The 20,474-nt window shown below is 34.7% G+C and overlaps 1 protein-coding gene across 9 annotated transcripts; it reads right to left on the bottom strand.

The window, feature by feature from the left end:
• Window positions 1–1,139: 1,139 nt before the first annotated feature.
• On the bottom strand, window positions 1,140–14,232 carry LOC148844424 (myb-like HTH transcriptional regulator family protein). Of its 9 annotated transcripts, XM_088957529.1 has the most exons (10): window positions 13,866–14,090; window positions 10,559–10,634; window positions 10,086–10,135; window positions 9,400–9,953; window positions 6,497–6,716; window positions 6,177–6,253; window positions 6,046–6,085; window positions 2,167–2,239; window positions 2,011–2,080; window positions 1,140–1,725 (listed from the first exon to the last, which is right to left on the bottom strand). In XM_088957529.1, the coding sequence occupies exons 4-10, from the start codon at window positions 9,940–9,942 to the stop codon at window positions 1,375–1,377; spliced, it is 1,374 nt and encodes a 457-aa protein (XP_088813655.1). In that variant the 5' UTR covers window positions 9,943–9,953; window positions 10,086–10,135; window positions 10,559–10,634; window positions 13,866–14,090; the 3' UTR covers window positions 1,140–1,374. The 9 variants fall into 9 exon arrangements, with proteins under 9 accessions (XP_088813655.1, XP_088813654.1, XP_088813656.1 ...); XM_088957528.1 differs by lacking the exon at window positions 10,559–10,634 and having other exon boundaries at window positions 13,866–14,232; XM_088957530.1 differs by lacking the exon at window positions 10,559–10,634 and having other exon boundaries at window positions 10,086–10,132; window positions 13,866–14,182.
• Window positions 14,233–20,474: the final 6,242 nt, after the last annotated feature.

The following is a 20,474-nucleotide window of genomic DNA, read 5'->3' as shown; positions in this document are numbered from 1 at the left end:
AAATCAAAGCCTTTGATTCATTGATGTGTCTCCACCTTGAATTAGGTGAAACGACATCTTGATGGGGCCACAGAAATTAATTAATAAATTAATTATAATTGTTAATTATATTAATATGAAATTTTAATTTTGAATTTGAATGAATTATTAATTAATTTCATTTTTAGTTTAGAATTCGAATGAATTTCATTTTTTTAATTTAATTCATTTTTATTGAATTTGAATGATAAGATATTTCATTTTCGAAATTAAAATTTTTGTTTTTTTAATTTTCTATTATTATTTATATTTATTCAATTTTAAAAATTCACTTCATTCACAAATTATTCCGATGAATCTAGCTATATAGATAATAGATAGATATCTATTGATGTTGATATCGGTTGACACGAGTATATAAGTCATGTTATACTGTTGAATAACAAGTCTTATTTGTATTTATACTCTTTCCAAACTGACCTCGAGTGACAATTTTAATTACTAATGAACCATTAGCAAGTAACGCATCAAATTGGACTTCGAAAACAAGGTTCAAAATATTCATACGCTGATAGGGGTGTATCGGGCATTTTGATACTTGTTTTTTTACCTTTTTTATTATTTTTTTCAAAACTGGTTCAGGGGAGCCAGTCTAGGACCCCTCCATCCCCTGAACCGGTCAGACCCCCGATACATCCATTGTAGGGGCATACGTATCAGCTAATACGTAACGATACTTTGAACCTTATTTGAAAGTAACATTAAGATCTAAATTTGATTTTATTCATGAGATATTGAATTGTATACAGCTAAAAACACAACATTCAAACCAACGATACTCATAGATTGAATCAGATTGAATCAATCCGATATATAATCAGATTGAATCAATCCGATATATAATGATCCATATTTGATAATCGAATTCGGATTACCAGGATTGAATTTGATCTTGAATTCAAACAATCTGATACCGCTCGCAGCCCCAAGTAAAATCATTCTCCAATCTCCGCGTCCTTCAATGGCCACTCGAAAACATTTCACTTTTTTTGGGACCGCAGCTGGTAGGTAGTGACTAATGACCATAATGAAACTTGAAGCACATCTAACCTCTACTGTAAATAAGCACCAAGCATCCTTCTCATCAGGAAGACATGATATGGTCAAATTTCAAAACGATTCCCAAAATTAATCATCTTCAAAACACTAGGAAAACCAGTCAGTCAGACTACAACTACCCAGTTGGTCTGGGTAAACCCATTTCCAGTTTTACGATTTCTGATTTACATGGGATGTACAAAGGTACTGAGCAATTTTCTGCGAGAATGAAACGGACGGAAACTGGAAATGAGACAGTTTCACAATTGTGATCTCTTGACTGGGGCAATGGATGAGTCATGGGACCGGATTTTCAACCACATGTTCATCAGATGTTACTTCTGGTTTGGCTTCTGCAATTTCTGGACTAGTTTCACGGCAAAGCCGCTTCTGACATGCTAACTGCTCATGTTCAGCACAGTCGGTAGCTTTATGCTTTGCTGGAAGGGATGGGGACTCAGTTTTAGATTCAGCTTGTTGGGATAAGGCACAGGCAGATGGAGGCACGGGCTGCCCTTCTGGATCTTTGCTCAATGACGGCAGTTCACAAGCAGGGATTAGGGTGCTGCCAACCTTCTGCTGCTCTTCCAATATTTTTTGCAGGTATCTGGCATGTTCCTCTATACGTAACTGAAGGTCTCTTTGTACCTTACGTACAAGGAAAGAAAAGAACAGTTAAGACAGTGAAAATCATTGCAACATTGTAAGACGACAGCTGGAATCTCACTAGGTTTATAGAATTTTCTTTCTTCAATCATGAACCAAATCAACGAAAATAAATACAATGAAAGATGACCAGAGAAGGTACTGCTGAACGAGTTAGAGCAGCTTTTCAGGTGCATGTTATTAACCCAGAAAGAAAACTAGAAGTTCCATGAATTAAAATGCTTAATGTTCAAATGTGAACATGCCATGCATAGTAAGAATACACACCTCAAGCTGTTCATGGAGCTGTTTCTGTACTTCCATTTGCAGTCTAAGAGCCTCTGTGATGTGAATGCCCCTGTAACAATAGTGAAAAGTATTACATGAGCAACTAATAGTTCCTCTGTAACTTGGTCAATCAGGAAAAAAAAGGATGGCATGGACCTTCTCAACCGTGCATCACTTTCTTTGCTGGTTGAAGCCACCTTCTTATCTTCAGAGCTTGAAGCCTTCTTGTCTTCACAAGAAGAAGAGTAAAACCATTTCAAAAATTGATTCCTATTTTAGGATCACGAAAGAACATTGTTGCTGGAATATAATTCAAAATGTTTTGAATGTTCTTGCTTAATGCGGCCACTGGCCAGACATGGTGCCAAAGGTTAGGAACATATGCAGTCTACCCCTCCCAAGATCCCAGATAGCTGGGACCAATGTTTTAAAACGTGGAGGCGTGACACAAGGTATTCCACTACCTAGAGGTGTGAGGCGTAGTTCAGAACGCAAGAGGCGTATGCCTCCCGAACACAAGGAGGCATAAGCCTCCTTAAGAGGAGGGGGGTAAGGAGGAGGATGAAGAGGAAGGGGGGGATCTCATTTTTTCTTTATTTTTAATAAAAATATTTTATATTAAGAAGAACAAAAATGCATAACATTAATTCAAGGGGAGGGGATCTCATTTTTTCTTTATTTTTAATAAAAATAATTTATATTAAGAAGAATAAAAATGCATAACATTAATTCAGGGGGGGGGTCTTGTCGAAGCGGAGGCGAGCGAGTGAAGTGAGGGGGGTCTAGGGGGCGAAGCCCCCTAGCCGAAGGGGCAAGGGCAAAACTACTTTCTTTCCCCTTATCTTTTCTTCCCTTCCCTTTCTTTTCCTTTCCTTTTTTTTTCTGTCTTTTTATATCAGATGTGCATGAGGCACATGAGGCATACGCCTCTAGCACGCCTCATGAAAAAAGCGCAAGAGGCATACACCTCTTGCACCTAAGGCGTACGCCTCAGAGGTGTCAGCACCTTTGGCATACGCCTCAGGGCGTTTTGGGAGCGCCTCCAGGCATACGCCTCCTACGCCTTTTAAAACACTGGCTGGGACCAACATTGGGGGATGTCCTTTTTAATGCAGCCAAATATGGGCTCAAAAACATAACTCCAGAGCCATCCATGGAAGCAACCAACCTCTAAATGAGTTACATTTTAGGTTGGTCTCACTTTTTGAGTTTCATGTATTTGACTATTTGTTAATTTTCTTACTTCCTTGATCAAATAAAGATTGGACTATTAGAAAGAGATTTAAGCAATAAAATAATCTCTATTTTGAGTGCATATTAAATAAAGTGATGAAATATAAAGGAATTTTTCAAATAGTGGGTTTAACTGACTGACAAGTTCAATTCAACAGGCTAAAGGATAGTCCCAATGTAAGATGAAAGAAACAGTTGAAAAGCTCAGAGTTCCTCTTGAATGCAGGAAGGTGACTAAACTGAATCTAACCAACCACATCTACCATCCACTCTCCATGTATAACATGACACACTCGTTAATCCAGACAGCATACACTGAGCAAACTGTGCATATTATACAACCAAAAGAAAGACCAGTCGAAAAATATAACCTCTCAATTTATGGCCATCCTCATCCATTTTCATGATCATGGGCAGTATTTGGAGGCAAAGTGATACCAATCTGTTTGATAAATATTATTTCATGTACCTTAGGCTTCATTTGGGAAGAGTGCAAATACAAATATGTTCAGTGCAAAACCTTATATACAGTATTTCTAAACCTTGTATTTGCACTGTACATTTTTGTATTTGCGCTCTTCCCAAACTGAGCCTCATTTGTAGATCAATTTTTTCAATAATTATTCAATTGGCTGGTGTATGGAACTGAAAACAAAACATGAGGTTGTTTTACTTATTACCATTCAAGTATCACTTTAAAAAAAGAGATACCACGCTCCGGTCTTTGATAACTTTATATTTAGGCTATGCCATATCCAAGAATTGACCCATTTAGCAAACATTCCAAACAGATGAAGCATCATAGGTATGATATGGACAGTAAAGTGCATCAACATCTTATGATTTACAATTCTAATTGTGAATCCCGAAGGTTTCAATTCACAACTTATGACTAAATTTCTTTCTCTGCAAAAAAAAAAAAAAAAGAAAAGAAAAGAAATCTTATGGTTACTGCTTGAATCCTATGATTCTATTTGTGAATCTTACAATGTATATAATTCATTCATTCAAAATCAATTCAATTGAGACCGAAAGTCTCTACTTTGTCATTCCTTTTTGTTCTTTTAATTTTTTCAAGGGGCCTTTGTTTTAAAATTCTGACTGAAATATGATTATTTATGTTATCTAAAACCTATTTAGAGTTTATTTGAATAGCTAGTGGTACAATTTGGGTTGGGCCAACTCAACCTGATAAAAAAGGTTGGGTAATGATTGGGTTAGGGTTATAGTTGAAAAATGCCAACCTGATATATAAGTCAGGTCAGGTTAGGGTTGATACACACCCAACCCAGATCCAATGTGTTACACTTCCAACACAAATCCAATCCAACTCAACCTGATAAAAAAGGGTTGGGTTAATGATTCGGTTAGGGTTATGGTTGAAAATACCAACCTGATATAGAAGTTAGGTCAGGTTAGGGTTGATACACACCCAACCCAGATCCAATGTGTTACACTTGTAATATGTTCTTGTATACATGTATTGATATATGTATATAAGCATGTTTATGTGAGTGGGAGAAGAAAATGGTGATGAAGGTAGTTTGTTGAAAATATTACTATAATTGGACGCAAGGTTCAAAATATCGATACGCCCGATATGCCAGTAGGGGCGTATTGGGCGTTTCGATACTCGTTTTTTTACCTTTTTTTTTATTTTTTTTTTCAAAACTGGTTCAGGGGAGCCGGTCTAGGACCCCTCCATCCCCTGAACCATTCAGATCCCCGATACACCCACTGTAGGGACGTATCAGAAGGGTCCCGGAACGATACGTATCGGCCGATACGGGCCGATACGTAACGATACTTTGAACCTTTATTGGATGTCTATGTAACATTTTTATTTTTTGAGAAAAAGCTAAGGTACAATGTCTGCTTGCATGAATATGATAGTGCACATTAGTGCATATATTTGTAAATTTGGTTGGTAAAAGTTTTAACTGGAACCCAACATGGTCAGGGCTGAGAACCTCAACTTGAAGATCAGATTGGGTTAGGGTTAGAGTTGAGGTTATAACACATGGATTGTGTTAGGTTTTTTTTTTTTTATCAGTGGATTTTGTTAGGGTTGACGACAACCTGAGCCAACTAGGTCTATTTGCACCCCACCTCAACTTGAAGATCTGATTGGGTTAGGGTTAGGGTTGAGGTTTTAACACATGGTTTTTTTTTTTCTTTTATCAGTGGATTGTGTTAGGTTTTTTTTTTTTTTTTTTTTTTTTTTTATCAGTGGATTTTGTTAGGGTTGACGGCAACCTGAGCCAACTAGGTCTATTTGCACCCCACCTCAACTTGAAGATCTGATTGGGTTAGGGTTAGGGTTGAGGTTTTAACACATGGTTTTTTTTTTTCTTTTATCAGTGGATTGTGTTTGGGTTGATGGAAACTAGAGCCAAGTAGGCCTATTCCCCCCCCCCCCCCCCATTATAAGTGTATTGATTGGCTTATGCATTTAGTGTACAAGCAGTAAGCACTACTGTATTAAGTGCATATATGGTAGATATGGATTAACAGGATATATTACTTTTCTATATAGATTTTAAGTTTTTATCATGTAAACATTTTTAATTTGGTAAATTTATAGAAGCAGATATTGTATAAAATTATCTTGTGATTTATGATAGGAATCATGATTCGGTTTAGTTGAATATTCTTTAATATTACAATCTTAACATGTTAATGCTCTTTTGTTTTTTTCAATCGCAAGTAGCTAATGACTTCTGATTTATAATTAAGAATGTAAAACACCACTTTACCAAGTTTATCATATAAAAAACTTCCTTCCAGTCAAGTCGTTTTTACCTTCCTTTGTCTCTGGCATATACTTTGCAAGTCGGTATTTCTGCAAATTATACGTATATAAAATATCAGCTTGTGCAAAATAGAAAAACTAGAAACTAATTCAAAGATCTAAATGACAAAATGAACATTACCTGTAGGTGGCTTTTAACATGGTAGATGGTTAAACTCTCAACATTCATAAGCTTCAAGATGCCCTTTGGAGTTGCCTCTACACTCCATTGTGAAAATATGTTAACTATGTATTAATTTTCAAATGATAGCATCTCAAGAATTTTGTTCAAATATTTTAAATTTTTAAGACCACTTTTGACCATATCTGTTTCAAAATCTCGGTATCATAAAAAATGTTTGTTTAACATTTTAAGCAGATTTAGTAAAGAACTGACAATGAAGGTTAAATCATGCAAAATGGAGAAAATCTAGTTTTCTAGTTCAAAGTTAAATTGCTTACTCTCAGCCCCATCAAGCTTGTTCACAGCTTCTACAAAACGCTCATGAAGCTCCGGTGTCCACCTCATCCTTGGCTTGTGAGCAGCTGCAGCCCCAGGAGTGGAGGGGCTTGAATGAATTTGACCATCAACAGGTGGGACCACAGGCTGGATGGGATGGATTGGCTGATGGAATGGCTTGCATTTCAACCTACTGTCAGGAGTGATTGCCTCATATATTTCCTTCATAAAAAAAAATCAATTTTCAAAGCAAGATGCTGTCACTAAATTGAAATTTATCTACCCCACAGTTATTCTTTTAAGAACTGATTTGAGGTGCTAAGCAGTGTTTTGGACCTAAGTGCACGGCGAGGTGGCAAAGTGCATTTCAAGACAAGTGCCTTGCTTCAATCCAGGTGTGTGCCTTGTGCACCTCAGGCCTCAGCCTAGGCAATCCTTCTATAAATTTTTTTGAATGGCTGAAGCCCTAGTTGTTGTAGATAGAACCTCATATGGAAAAATTTCCACAAAGGAACAACAACAATGTAACTAATCTTTGATCCCTAAACCAAAAACAAAGTAACTTGCGACCAAAATCATAAACCTAAACCCCTTATATATGGGCCAAAAATTTGGGTCAGTTGCACCGTCTCCAACCCCCCCCCCCCTGGCTTGTTTTGACTTGCTTCAAGGGGCCTTGAAAAGATAAAAGATTTCAATGTAAAGACCCCAACCTCCTAGGATTAAGAATGCAAGACTTCTGACATCATATTAAAGCATTGTAGTATGATCCATATTAATTTATTTTCACCTTCACTTATATTTATGTATTTTGATTTGAGCTAATAAGATATCTAAAATGTTTAATTTCTTTTAAAATTCAGGTTTGGGAAAATGTGGCTCTTTTGAAGGACAAAAGTTTATTTGTCTTGTTCCATAATAACCAATAAAAACTCTAGTCCAGCTTGCCTGTTAGACTACGACTCTATTAAAGCTAAACCAATATCTTTTTTCTTATGGTAGCTTGTACATTAATGTTTTTGTAGTCCCTGACTCATTGTTTAATTTTCTTCTAACAAAAACAAAATCAATATGGCAGAAGAAGATAATTTTCCTATTTACCATTACTTGTTAATGAAATTTAGCCAGCCGGGACGACCAATGGTGGTGGAAGTGGAGTACAGATGGTTTGTTTCAGTTAAGTCTTTTTCCCTCAAGTTATGTGAAAGTAGCTTTGGGCTGCCCCCGGCAAAATGAATCTGGAATCCTTACTCCCCATCAGCATCAATGCTTTGGTTTGGGCTACAGTGTTGAACAGATGTCTGACCAAGGATAACTTGGTTAGAAGAGGGTTGCAACTTCCTGACTTGAACTGTAATTTTTGTGGACAGGTGGTGGAGCATGTTGACCACCTTTTCATTCACTGTCTAGTTGTCTATCAGATGTGGCAGCACTACTTTAAAGCTGTGGGAGTGGGTTGGGCCATGCCTAGGTTGGTCAAGGAACTTTTGTGGTGCTAGAGACTCCTGGGTTTGAGCAAAAGAGGGAAGTGTGTTTGGCTCTCCATTCTGACGGCTGTGATTGGGGTAGTGTGGACGGAAAAAAATAAAAGACAGTTTAGAGGTTCAAAAAAGGAAGTGGATGAGCTTATTTCTATTTCAGTTCGTAAACTTGTCTCTTGGATTTCAGTTGTAAAGGAGCTCTAGCATCAAAATCTGACTGCTCTGCTGAACTCTGGGAGTCTGTGGGATTTATAGCTGGTTTGCTGTTGCGGGGGTGGGCCCCTTTTGGGGGATTGACCTGCTTTCTCATGCGCTCTGTTGTACTATGTTCCCATGTTTGATTAAATATAGTTTTCACCTTACCTTCTTCAAAAAAGAATTTAGCCAATATATACATTTGGACAGGATAAATAGGTGTAATCATGACTATCAAGAATTTCAAATTATAAAATACCTCTATATAGAAACTACTCAATTTAGAAAAACATATTTGATGAACTTCAGTTGTTATACATTCTAGTTCAAATGACGTGGTTTTAAACCATCCTGTTAAAAAATTACACCAACATCAGTTGTTATTCAGAATTTCAACTAATAAAAAGTACCTCTATAAAGAACTTATCAATTTGGGAAAACATATTTGATGAACTTCAGTTTTGTACATTCTAGTTTAAATGACATGGATTTAAACCATCCTGTTAAAAAATGACATCATCTTGGCATCACCAGATTCACCACAAGTAACTTCTATGAGAATCTGGTTACATCAACAAATTCTAGAAAACTCTATTAAGTATCATTTTTTAATCAGTAAACTAATGTTAAGCATCAAAATGAAACTTTATGTTGTATCACATAACACAGTCTACCAATGGCTTAGCAATACAATAAAGAATGCATAACAATGAAGAAATTACAACTTGATGTGTTCCTCAATATATTCTATCCCAAAATTGACACAATTGGATCCTATCCATCCAGTCAATACAATGCTTAGGACAACCCAAAAAGCATGTTGAAGAATAGGAAACCAGTTTGTATATTGAATGATCAAGTCAATTTTTGGCTTAGGAAATTCTCTTTACGATAGCAATAGCCACTATTTCATTAGTGGACACCTTTGCATGATCTGGAAGTGCCTATATTTCCCCATTATGATATAAAGAAAACTTAGAAGTTAATGCTAGCCACATGTAGGTAAAGTATCCAATGATGTCTACTAGAAACCTGATTCAGCTTCACCTTCTAAGCTCTAACTATTGACCTCTTTCCCTAAAAAATAAAAATAAAAAAGGTCTTATAGAAATTAAAGAAAGCTATAAAGATTAAAACAAAGAGCAATGATCATTGCAGCATCAGATTCCACAATCTATTTCTTTTCAATATTTCCACATAATATGAGTGTATAGGAAAAATGTACTTACATCAAGCCTGGGATTTTCGGAGTTGTCAGTCATAGCTATATCAAGCTCTTCAGACAAAATCTGTAGATCCAGCTGCTCTGTAAATGTTAAACTGTCGCTTGCAAAATTTGCACCATGAAAGCTACCATCTGAAGCATCTCCCGGAAAATTAAGGAAGTCTTTCATCAAATCCTCCGAGCGTTTCTCCTCAGTTTGATTGCTTGAATCCCCAATCAGAAGCAATGGAGGTTTAGATGACTGAACAGTTGCAATTGGCTGGTCAAATGTTTGGGGTTGTGGGAGAAAGGGTAAATTGCCAAGATGACGATGGGTTTCAGAGCTTGTTGAAGATGAAATATATAAATCAGTACAGAAAGTAGATGACCTAGAAAACACACTTGTGGGATATTGGGGATAAGATTCGTAAGAAACAGGACTACTTGGTTCTGGGTCTGCACATATCTTCTGGATTTGGAACATTGGTGCTGGTGGTCGACTTGGGGAATTGAGGGATTCTGATCGAATAAACAGTGGTGGGCATGCAGATGCACAGTTAGCATCCATTAAATCTTGGCCTGTTGATTTTGATTCAGTACTGAATATATTATGAACTGGGGAATAGGTGTGAGTCCCTTCTCTAGAAGACTCACTCTGTTTTACAGTAATAATACGGGTTCATGGTATTTAGATGAGAGGCTAATAGTTACCTTCTCCATCAAATTTGAAAAATGAAATCTGTGAATTCTTTAGGTGACTTCTGCAATAGATATTTTCTAAATCAGAAAAGGTATGGATGCATAAAAAATAACTACATAATAATGCCAGAATTTTAGTTCTTTTATCGTACAATTCACAGGAATTCAGATTTCAATAACAAAGATAATTTTACTTCTTTCTACAAAGACGAACACTCTGGTGAACAATAACATTCATCCATTTTTTAAATCTGGATCTTCTCAAGAAGGATTCCTACTGAATTTAATATCAGAGAATAACTAAACTGAAAATCAACTTAATAAACTAAGAGATGCATCAATTAAACTGACATTTGTTTATGTTACTATGTTCTCTCAAAACTCTTCTTTCTTGTATTTTTTTTTTCTTTTTGCTTTCAGCAATAACATTTTACTATTTACAATAAAAATGAAAAAGAAAAAAAAAAAGGAAATGAAGGCTTCACATTGAAACCAATCCTTCATATCCATCATTTCATGGCAACAAGAAGGATGGACAGCAAGTCCTTTCAGGTACAGGACCTGTAAAAGAGAACCCCAATCAAGTGGTAAGTTATGTTATATCCACTAGAGCCTACAAAGCAGACAAACAATGCATAAGACAGATTCAGTTTGCTAGCTTACAGAAATATTTACTTTTCCTTGTCATTTAATGATAAGAAAAACTACTGTATCAGAGTTCAACCATGACCTCATTCCTCCTGTTCAGGAAGACCAAAGACCAGTGACTAAGCATGCTATGCCAAGCATGTAAGCATTTTCCTGAGCCTTGGAACTGTAGTATGTAATATGCATAGCCTTTACATTGGAATGTAGAGTGATGAAAAATGGCAACCATTTGCTACCATTCACTCTGGTCTCTAGCTTCCAAGGTCAATAATTTTCTCTTCATTTTCCAATTTATTTTACTTGTACAAAAAAGGGAACAGAAAGAAAAGAGACATAAGAGAAAATGGAGCAATCCAACCATTTGGTTTGTTGAATAATTGACCAGAAAATTGGATTCCATTAATTGATGGGCAATAATGGGTAAAATGCAACCAATTTATGCATTCTATAAGGTCATGACTTAAGGAGGAGCCCAGCTAATCCTCCATATGGTTTCTTGGAAATAAAATGCAAGAAGTACGGTAGGGAAATAAGTTCACAAGAAGAAACAGTTGCCAGCCAACTTGTTACTTATGCACAGGTTTGCAATACCATTAGCATGGTAGATGAATACAGAAGAAACCTTAATCTCCCTATAGGATCACTTCACCAAGGTCAGGTTCATTTTAGATCCATCTAAATGTTTTGTTTTCTATGACTAGACCATGTTTCTTCTAAGTGAAAACCCAGAGGAAAATAATACTAGTGTTTTAAAAAGCTGATAGGGCATTTGCCTTGAGGTTCACCTTGAAGCAAGGCCGAAGAAAAACACCTCAAATGTTACACTTTGAGGTCCATGTATGAAATTATGAGGCACATCCTTTACATTGTGAGATGCTTTGTGTGTGCATGCACGCCAATTTCTACGCTTCCAGGGGAAAAATAATACTAGTGTTTAAAAACCTGATGGGGCGCTACCCTTGAGGCTCAACTTGGAGCAAGGCTGAATAAAAACACCTAAAATGTTACACTTTGAGGTTCACATGTGAAAATAGAAAGCACATCCTTTACACCATGAGATGCTTTGTGTGTACATGCATGCTAATGTCTACATTTCAACATATTTTAAACCTTTTGAAGAATTATTTTACATTAAAGACATTTGTAGTTTTTTAAAAGGGTTTTTAAGAATGAGATGACTTCCAATAAAGCTTCTGATATTCTTATAATCCTTGTTCAAGTAATAATTTTTTCAGTTATACTCTTTTTGTTTTTCTCCTCTTAAGAAAAATAAAAATTAAATAAGAGAAATCCATGAGGCTTGTGTCTCATGCATCTAAAGGTCCTAGCATCTAACCTCACGTTTCCATATTTTTAAGCAGTTAAAAATACAAGCTTGAATATGTGACAGGAAATGTATCCATAATCATGCCTTAATCCCTTCATCCTAGTTGGACTTATCAAAAGCGAGCAATGCAAGGACCTCTGTAACATTAGTGATTCCCCACAACCATATATACCCAGCACTACAACTGCTTGTCACCATCACTATCTTGTAGGGCTGATGAAGGTTACAGGGAGAGGAAGAAAAGGTACGGGCAAAAAAACAGAAAACAGTTCTTCTTCCTATACAAGAATACAGAAGAAGCAGTGAAGAAGAGGGCCAAAATTTAAAAATCCACCATGTCCTATTGACTTCAGATTCAGCCTCAGACCCATAACTGATTCACTTTTTTCTTGAAGCCAACAAGGCAAAATTCATTCATTAATCTTGGTAAGACAATCATTTTGAATAGTTGGTATCAAGAAAGAAGGAACAGAAGACCATGTAGCAATATGGTTACAATTAACAGCATGTTTTGCCACTGCACAGGCAGCAACAAATTTTTTCATCTTGGCGCATGATTGACCAAGAGAGATCGGAAGCGACAGAGAAGCGTCCTGCAGTCAGCCATGGTGTTTATAATACACCAAGGTGGACCCATGGAACCCACCAGGAAGTTGATTATATTAGACGCATCACCTTCTATCAAAATTCTAGACAGTCCCACCCCCAAGCCAAACTTATTAATTCCTTCAAACATTTCATTGTCACAACTCATTCACTAAACTCGTATCAATATTCAATAAACACAAAACTCATTGCATATAAACACGTGTACCAAAGACCAAAATGTATGTCTATCCAGAATACAAGCTGTAAAACTGCTTCCGGCAACAGAAAACAGAAAACCTATCAAGTAGAACTCAGAATGCTCCTTTGATAAAAAGGAAACATATATATGTAAAATATGAGGCTACATTTCCAGGAATAGTTGAAAGGTGCGTTAGAATTGTTACGGTAATTTTATGGTCATATTTATTTTTATTAAAAAGAAAAAGTTAGTTGTGTTTCACATCCCAAATCCCGCCCAACCAAGACCAATATGTTTCACCGCAATTTGGAAAATGAAATCACGAAAATGAGACCAGAGATACAAAAACAATAACAATACAGCAAGGTGCCGAATTACTCAACTAAGTAAATGACAAAAGCAAGAAAATCAATAGTTAAGCATTCAGAAGAAGAAAACAAAATCATCAAATTACCATCTGCGTGCCAAATAAGTAAAACATAAAAACTAAACGAATAGAACAAATCAAAATAAAATGCGGATAACTTGATACACCTTCAAGTAGCAGCCTTTCAGAGTTCTGAAAACACTTAATTGTTGAAAAAGACAGAATAAATTGAAAAATACTCGTAAATTCCAGTTTAAGCATGATTGCATGGGAAATAACGGTAATAAATTGAAGAAAAGTAACGCCCAAAAAGAGAAGTTGTCAAAATGAAAAGTAGGACGAGCCAAGCAGCATAAAAACAAATAGTAAGCGCAGTCTTTTTAAAAAGAGACAAAAAAAAAACGGAGAGGATAACATCAGAAAGCAGGTTCAGAAGCACAACAAGAAACAGAATGAAGAACCCTAGCAATCATTTTTAAGAAAAGGGACTTGGTAGAAGAACGACGGCGAAAGAAGAAGAATATTCCCTCGTAGCTCGGAATCAATAGCAGGGAAAGAGACAAGTTCAAAAAAAAATTATAAGAAACCACGATTTGCGAGAAGCCTAAGCTTAGATCAGAAGAAGAACAAAGAAAATAAACAAAAGATCTGAATTTTTCTCACCTTAAACACAGGGATAAAGAGAGTGGGAGAAGGAGAGGAAGAAACAGTGGACCAGAATTCGCCGCCTCTGGTAAAAAGGATTAAGAGAATTTTTTCTCTTTCTGAGATTGTATTTAATGCCTAATCCAGGTAATCCTCTCTCTTACTCTCTCTCTCCCCCTCTGTCTGCGTTAGCGTTTAATTGCTGCACTCAACCTCTCCAAAGTCTAAACTCTAAAAACAAAACTAGTTGAGGAGAAAATGCAGAAATAAAATATGTGAGTAAAGAAAGGATAAAAGGAACCAACGTGACACTGGACTCTCCTTCTCTGAAGTTAATAATTGGGCTCCCAGCAGGAAGATAAAGATTTACTATTGATGTCTACCCAAATAAAAAAAAAAAAATTACTATTGTTGTCAATTATTCAATTTTCCGTTTCTTTCAAAAACGGTTGAAATTCCGAAATTGACCCTGTCTCTCCCGCCTGGCCGCCTCGTAGTCGTGGTCGAAGGGAGCATCTCCTCACTATAACCAAAAAACTGATAAAAAGAAACGTTAGAGCCTTAGAGGAGTCAGCGGTAAGGCTGTGGGGACAGAGAAGGGTGCACGTGAGGCCCACTGCTTATATTAATAGCATTAGCGGGAACCCGTGCGGTACACAGGTTTTGTTAATAAAAGAAAGACGTATAAACAAATTGAAAGAATCAAAAGGATGATCTAATTACTTTGTTAAAAACTAAAATTAACTATAATAAGAATGGCCAAGTCAATTTGTTATTTAAAATAAATTATTATTATTATTACTTAAATTAATATTTTTATTAATTAATATTAATTGAATAATTACTATTGTTTATCAGTATTTATTATTATTATTAATTTAATAATTATTGTTATCATTATTTATTATTATTACTCTTATTATTATTATTTTAATAATTTAAAATTTTATATTTAAAATATATTATTATTATTATCCTTATATTATTACTTAAATTAATTTTTATTACTGATATATTTATAATTATAATAATTTATTAGTATTATTATATTTAAATAATTAGTATTATTTCAATAATTTATTATTATCCGTAATAACCATGTAGCATACAGGTCTTAATGGACCCACTTTAAATAGTTATATGTGAACCCATTTATTGGAAATGGGTCTCATTGAAAACGGGCCTTAATATTTTAAGTGGAAATGGACCCGTTTTAGTGGATTTTTAAATTAACATTTGTATTTCTGTTGTTTTACCCCAACTTATTTATATTTTACTTTATTATGTGCATTTATATTCTCTTTCCTTCTCTCTTAAAATGCTATTTTTAAATGTAATAATGATATGTATTAAAATAAGAGGCTTTGAAAAACCCAAAGGTCTGTCTTTATAATATACAACTTTATTGATCTAAGCAAATATACAGTGACTACGTTTTTTATTTAAAACAAAAAAAAAATAGAAAAAAGAAAGATAAATGCCAAGAAAAAACCAGGAAGGAGGATATGCCAAGAAAAACCAAAAAAAAAAGGGCCTGGGTTTACCTAAACAACTTTAACCAATCAGAAACTCACATTTGAATGTATACAGTTTTGTAGGTATGATAGTTCTTCGGGGTATCATAATTGGATTTTATAAGTTAAAAGAAAAAAAAAAAAAGTTCTTGTTTGCCAAACTTTAAATTCTGAAAAGTGAAAATTATCATAAAAATTAAGGTATTTCAAACTATCCAAATACTCTTTTGGTCCAATAATCATAAATTTCAAGTTTCAAACTATCCGTTTGTTCAAATCCGATCCGGTTAAGGCCATACAAATTCAATTCATTCATAGATTATAATTGGATCAAATATGGATTTACCCTTATCTGATTTAATATTTAAATATATTATACAAAAATAATAATAATAATATTGGATTATTAGTAAAATGATTTAAATTATATATATATACAGTCTCAGTTTGAAAAGAATATATAAACAAATATATACACTATAAATATATAAAAGAAAATAATATAAAATGCAAGATTTTACACTCTACATATTTATATTTATACTCTTCTAAACTAAACCTGAGATTCAGTTTTTGAATCAGAACATTAACGAATCAAATTCTAATTCCGTCGGATTACACAAAATTGTTCGAGTTGAAGAGCACCACCAATTAATTTGGATGTGCCCCTCAATTCTTTTAATTTGTTTATGGAGGAAATACGCAATTCTTTTAATCAACTTGCATTCTAGTTGCTTTAAAATAATCCCCAATTATATTCACTTTATCAGAATCTCTCTTTCTCTCTCTCTCAAACGACAAAATCAAGGTTCAGTCCCAGGTGTTTACAGAGCTATTCTGTGGTCCAGCGCATACAGCAATAAAACATTCCTTCCATTGAGAAAATGATACCTCAACAAACCAATTCCTTCTCTCGATACCCCATAAGTGTGGCATTCCGATATTACTAAGTTATGGGATTATCGGCCGGAAGTACAAAATCAATTTAGACGGATTGGATGGACATATATTGGATTGCACCTATCCGGTCCAAAATATTTATTTGATTGGATTGGACCTGGTCCATCCGTAATAAATTTATATTGGATTGAGTTAGATTAAGTCAATATTTAGTCCATTGATATAAGATAAGGATATATATGTCAATGGACCGGGTTTTGGTTGAAATCAATCTAAATCAAAATGAATTTGAACAGATTGGATGGTTCAAACATTGAATTGGACCGATCCAAATTGGTCTAAAACATTCATTGGATTGGATTGGACCTGGTCCATCCATAATAAATTTATATTGGATTGGGTTAGATTAAGCCAATATTTAGTTCACTGATATAAGATAAGAATATATATGTCAACGGACCGGGTTTGGGTTGAAATCAATCTAAATCAAAATGAATTTGAACAGATTGGATGGTTCAAACATTGAATTGGACCGATCCAAATTGGTCAAAAACATTCATTGGATTGGATTGGACCTGGTCCATCCATAATAAATTTATATTGGATTAGGTTAGATTAAGCCAATATTTAGTTCATTGATATAAGATAAGAATATATATGTCAACGGACCGGGTTTGGGTTGAAATCAATTTAAATCAAAATGAATTTGAACAAATTGGATGGTCCAAACATTGAATTGGACAGATCCAAATTGGTCTAAAACATTCATTGGATTGGATTGGACCCATCCATTTATAATGGACTCACATTGGACTGGATCAGATTGGACCAAATCCAATCCAATTGACACCCCTACCTATAGGTCTTTGGGTTGAGGACATTCAAAAACAGGCTCAGTTTGGAATGAGTATAAATACGAATATGTAGAGTGCAAAATCACATATTTGGTATGTATTTGCAATGTACATATTTGTATGTATTTGTACTCCTTTCAAACTTAGCCTTAATAATTAATTTGTTTGTGATTTTATGGTTTTGAAAACTAAACTGGACCGGTTGACCCAAAAACCAATTAGACAATTACTTCCATTTCACCATAAAACCATCTTTAGGCCAAAAACCATTAATTTGGTCAATGACCCGCCGATTCAGGCGATGGAATTATTGACCTATACAATGGTTTTTGATATATTTTATTTTAATTAATTTCTTAATTCTCACTTAATGGTGAAAAAGACAGTAATAAACACGTGGCAGAGTTAAAAGGTTCCACATGTAATGATTAATCTGGATAGGCCACGTCATCAGTGGTCTGGTCTGGTAAAGTAACAAAGAAGTTCAAGTAATCCACCTGGACAATTAACTAACGTAACCCCAGGCCTTGCGATAAGGATGACACCTTTGGACTTCCTTTTTCAAATGATCCGTAGTATTCAACTATTTTTGGACTAAATTTTAGCTTTGGTTGTCCACGTTTCATACAGATACAATCATGCCTTCTGAATCGTTACCGTTTGTTACTGTTTCTTGGAGTTCATATAAACTTACTATATATCAGAGAGAGAGAGATTTTCTTTCTTTTTTTGGAAACATCTATAATGCCAAAAAGACATTATAGGGTTTGACTATGATGTCGAGAAGACTTAATACCAAAAATACTTGTAAGTTAAAACCAATGATCAATATTCACACATCCACAGGGTTTTGATTTCAAAGCCTTTTTGATATTATATCTTTCCCGTACCATACATTTTTTTCTTTTTTCTAATATTTTCTTGTCTAAACCAGTTTATAGAAAGAAAAACTCAGTTGATTGATTGGTTATATGTCTTTCCTATGTCATGTCATAGGGTTAGAATTCTTAGGCCTCGAATTGATGTGAATTCATGGGCAGGCATTCATGTATAGAAGGGAGGTATTTAACATTTTGAATCATTATAAGTTTAAAGGAATTTTGAAATCTATAATGTAATGTAAAAAAAAATATAATATAAAAAGAATTTTAACCAATCAAAATTTATCCATAAATTTTGATAAATAACATCTTATCCGCCACCTTTATGATTCCAGCTTATTGGTCAGTTGATTTTGGATATCATAAATTCTACTATTACACTGAAAAGACTTAATACCAAGAAGGCTTCGACCAATCAAATTCCTAATGAATTTTGTTGAAAGCCCAGCTGGACCTGGTAGATTACCACATTTGATGCCGATTGATTGGTTATTAATTTTTAATCAAATTGAACATTTTCTTATTTAAACCTAATTATAATTTATACTCTATGTCTCCAACGTCATTTACGTAATACAGTTTCCCTCCTCTACACCGTCTGTCATCGTCATTGGTCATGGTGGACAAAGACTTTGGTGATGAGGTTGAGAGACCAAAACGGTCCCACAAAGACCAAGGCTAAATGTAGTTCTTAATTTGTTGGACCATTCATCTCAATTACTCTATATTCTCTATCACTCGAAGGTTCACCGCCACAACTTAAAAAAAAAAAAAGAAGCGTAAATTTGTTATTCTTTTGACGCGGATTAATGGCGGAATGACTTATTTGATTAAATCACACATTTACAGGCTTCATTATGTTTGGTTGGTTTTGAGTTGAAAGTAGAAAACTTGCACCAGACTCCTTTCTTTGCGCCCAAAACCCCAGAAGTTGAGTGATCTTCATGAGAAAGCAAGTAGAAAGCAAAACATCTGTACTAAATCCTTCCTTTCATGTATTAACCTCATTTCCCTCCAGCTCCAGGTGGTGGCTCATAACTCATAACAATATCTCCATTTCATTAGAAACCAAAGATCCAAGAATATCGGATATGGTTGCGTTTGGATTATCTTCAGGATTTTGTGCTTTTAAAGCGTATAAAGGTCCAATTCTGGGTTTTGTGCTCCGGGGATTACAAGTGCTTTGACCTTAAATTATAGCTTTAAAAAATGGTTCTTACCAAACACTAAAAACACTTCTTGGCTCAATTTTATTTTGTACAACCCAAAGCTCAAAAAAAAAAAAAAAAGATTATTCGAAGACCCTTGGGAAATAAAATAGGGGTGTAACTTGGGTGGGCCCAATCTAAGCCCAAATTGACTGAGTCCAAAATTTTACATGAATTGGGCTTGGATTTTTTGCCTTCAGGTTTAGCTTGAACCCAAAAGTTTGGGCTGTTTTAATTTTAGGGTTGGGCTTGGGATTAGTCGTTAGGTAACCCGAGCCCGACTTGGCTACATATTCATACATGCATATATAGAATTTCGGGGTGAGAAAAAAACTGAAAAAGTGAACCGAATGAAAAAACCAAACTGAAAAATCGGTTAATCGAACTGGTCAGTTCAGTGTTTTTAAAAAACCAAAGGTACCGGTTTGGTTTTGGTTAAGCAATATAGAAAACCGGCGGTTAACCGAACCAACCGGTATACATACATTTTTATATATTTTATATATTATAAATTAATAAATATGCATTATATATATATATATATATATATATATTTATAATATATGATATATTATTTATTATTTAAAACATAATATTTTATATATATTTATAATTTTATATTATATTTACATATATTTTTATAATATATATTGTAAAAATTAAAAAACTGACAAACTGAACTGACGGTTAACTTCAATTTCAGTTACTGGTTTTCTAAAAACCGATAATAGCGGTTTGGTTAAAAACAAACCCATTAGCACCCCTAACATAGATATATGTATTTACATATATACATACATATTTGCATAAATACATAATACATGTATATTTTAAAATAGATTTATTGACCAATCCGAACCCAATCCAAATCCATCAAATTATAACACGGGCTGGACTTGGATTGAAAAGATTGAACTTGACCTTGAACTCGGTCCAGCCTTGAACTTAGGCCTAAATCTTAGGGTTGGCTTTCGTTTGACTTAAACCTGGCCCAGGGCGCCACCTGACTTGCACCCAAAAACAAAATTAGACCGTTAATGATGTGGATCAATGTGGCAGCAGACCTAGCTGGTTGGAACCCGATTAACACCCGAACCAATCATGTAAAATGTAAATCCCCAACATACATTTTCTCTTGGTCTAATTTCGTATAAGAAATTGATATAAGAAATCTGAAAGTATCATTTTAAAGGGGACATACAAAATATTTTGAGAAGAGAGAGGAAGGGAATTGTCAAGTTCTCAGACTAATATCAATATCAGTAATGAT

The sequence above is a fragment of the Nelumbo lutea genome, chromosome 8 (genome assembly GCF_056320005.1).
Source record: "Nelumbo lutea isolate HS-2025 chromosome 8, American lotus-T2T, whole genome shotgun sequence".
NCBI classification, from domain to species: domain Eukaryota; kingdom Viridiplantae; phylum Streptophyta; class Magnoliopsida; order Proteales; family Nelumbonaceae; genus Nelumbo; species Nelumbo lutea.
The sequence above is the reverse complement of the archived record's forward strand: the minus strand, read 5'-3'. Positions and strand labels throughout refer to the sequence as shown.

Coding starts and splice junctions, on each gene's coding strand:
- LOC148844424 (XM_088957528.1), bottom strand. CDS start 9,942: ATGGATGCTAACTGTGCATCTGCATGCCCACCACTGTTTATTCGATCA. Junction 2,240..6,045: donor TATGCCAGAGACAAAGGAAG/GTAAAAACGACT, acceptor CTTCTTGTGAAG/ACAAGAAGGCTTCAAGCTCT. Junction 1,726..2,010: donor AGCTCCATGAACAGCTTGAG/GTGTGTATTCTT, acceptor CTTGTACGTAAG/GTACAAAGAGACCTTCAGTT.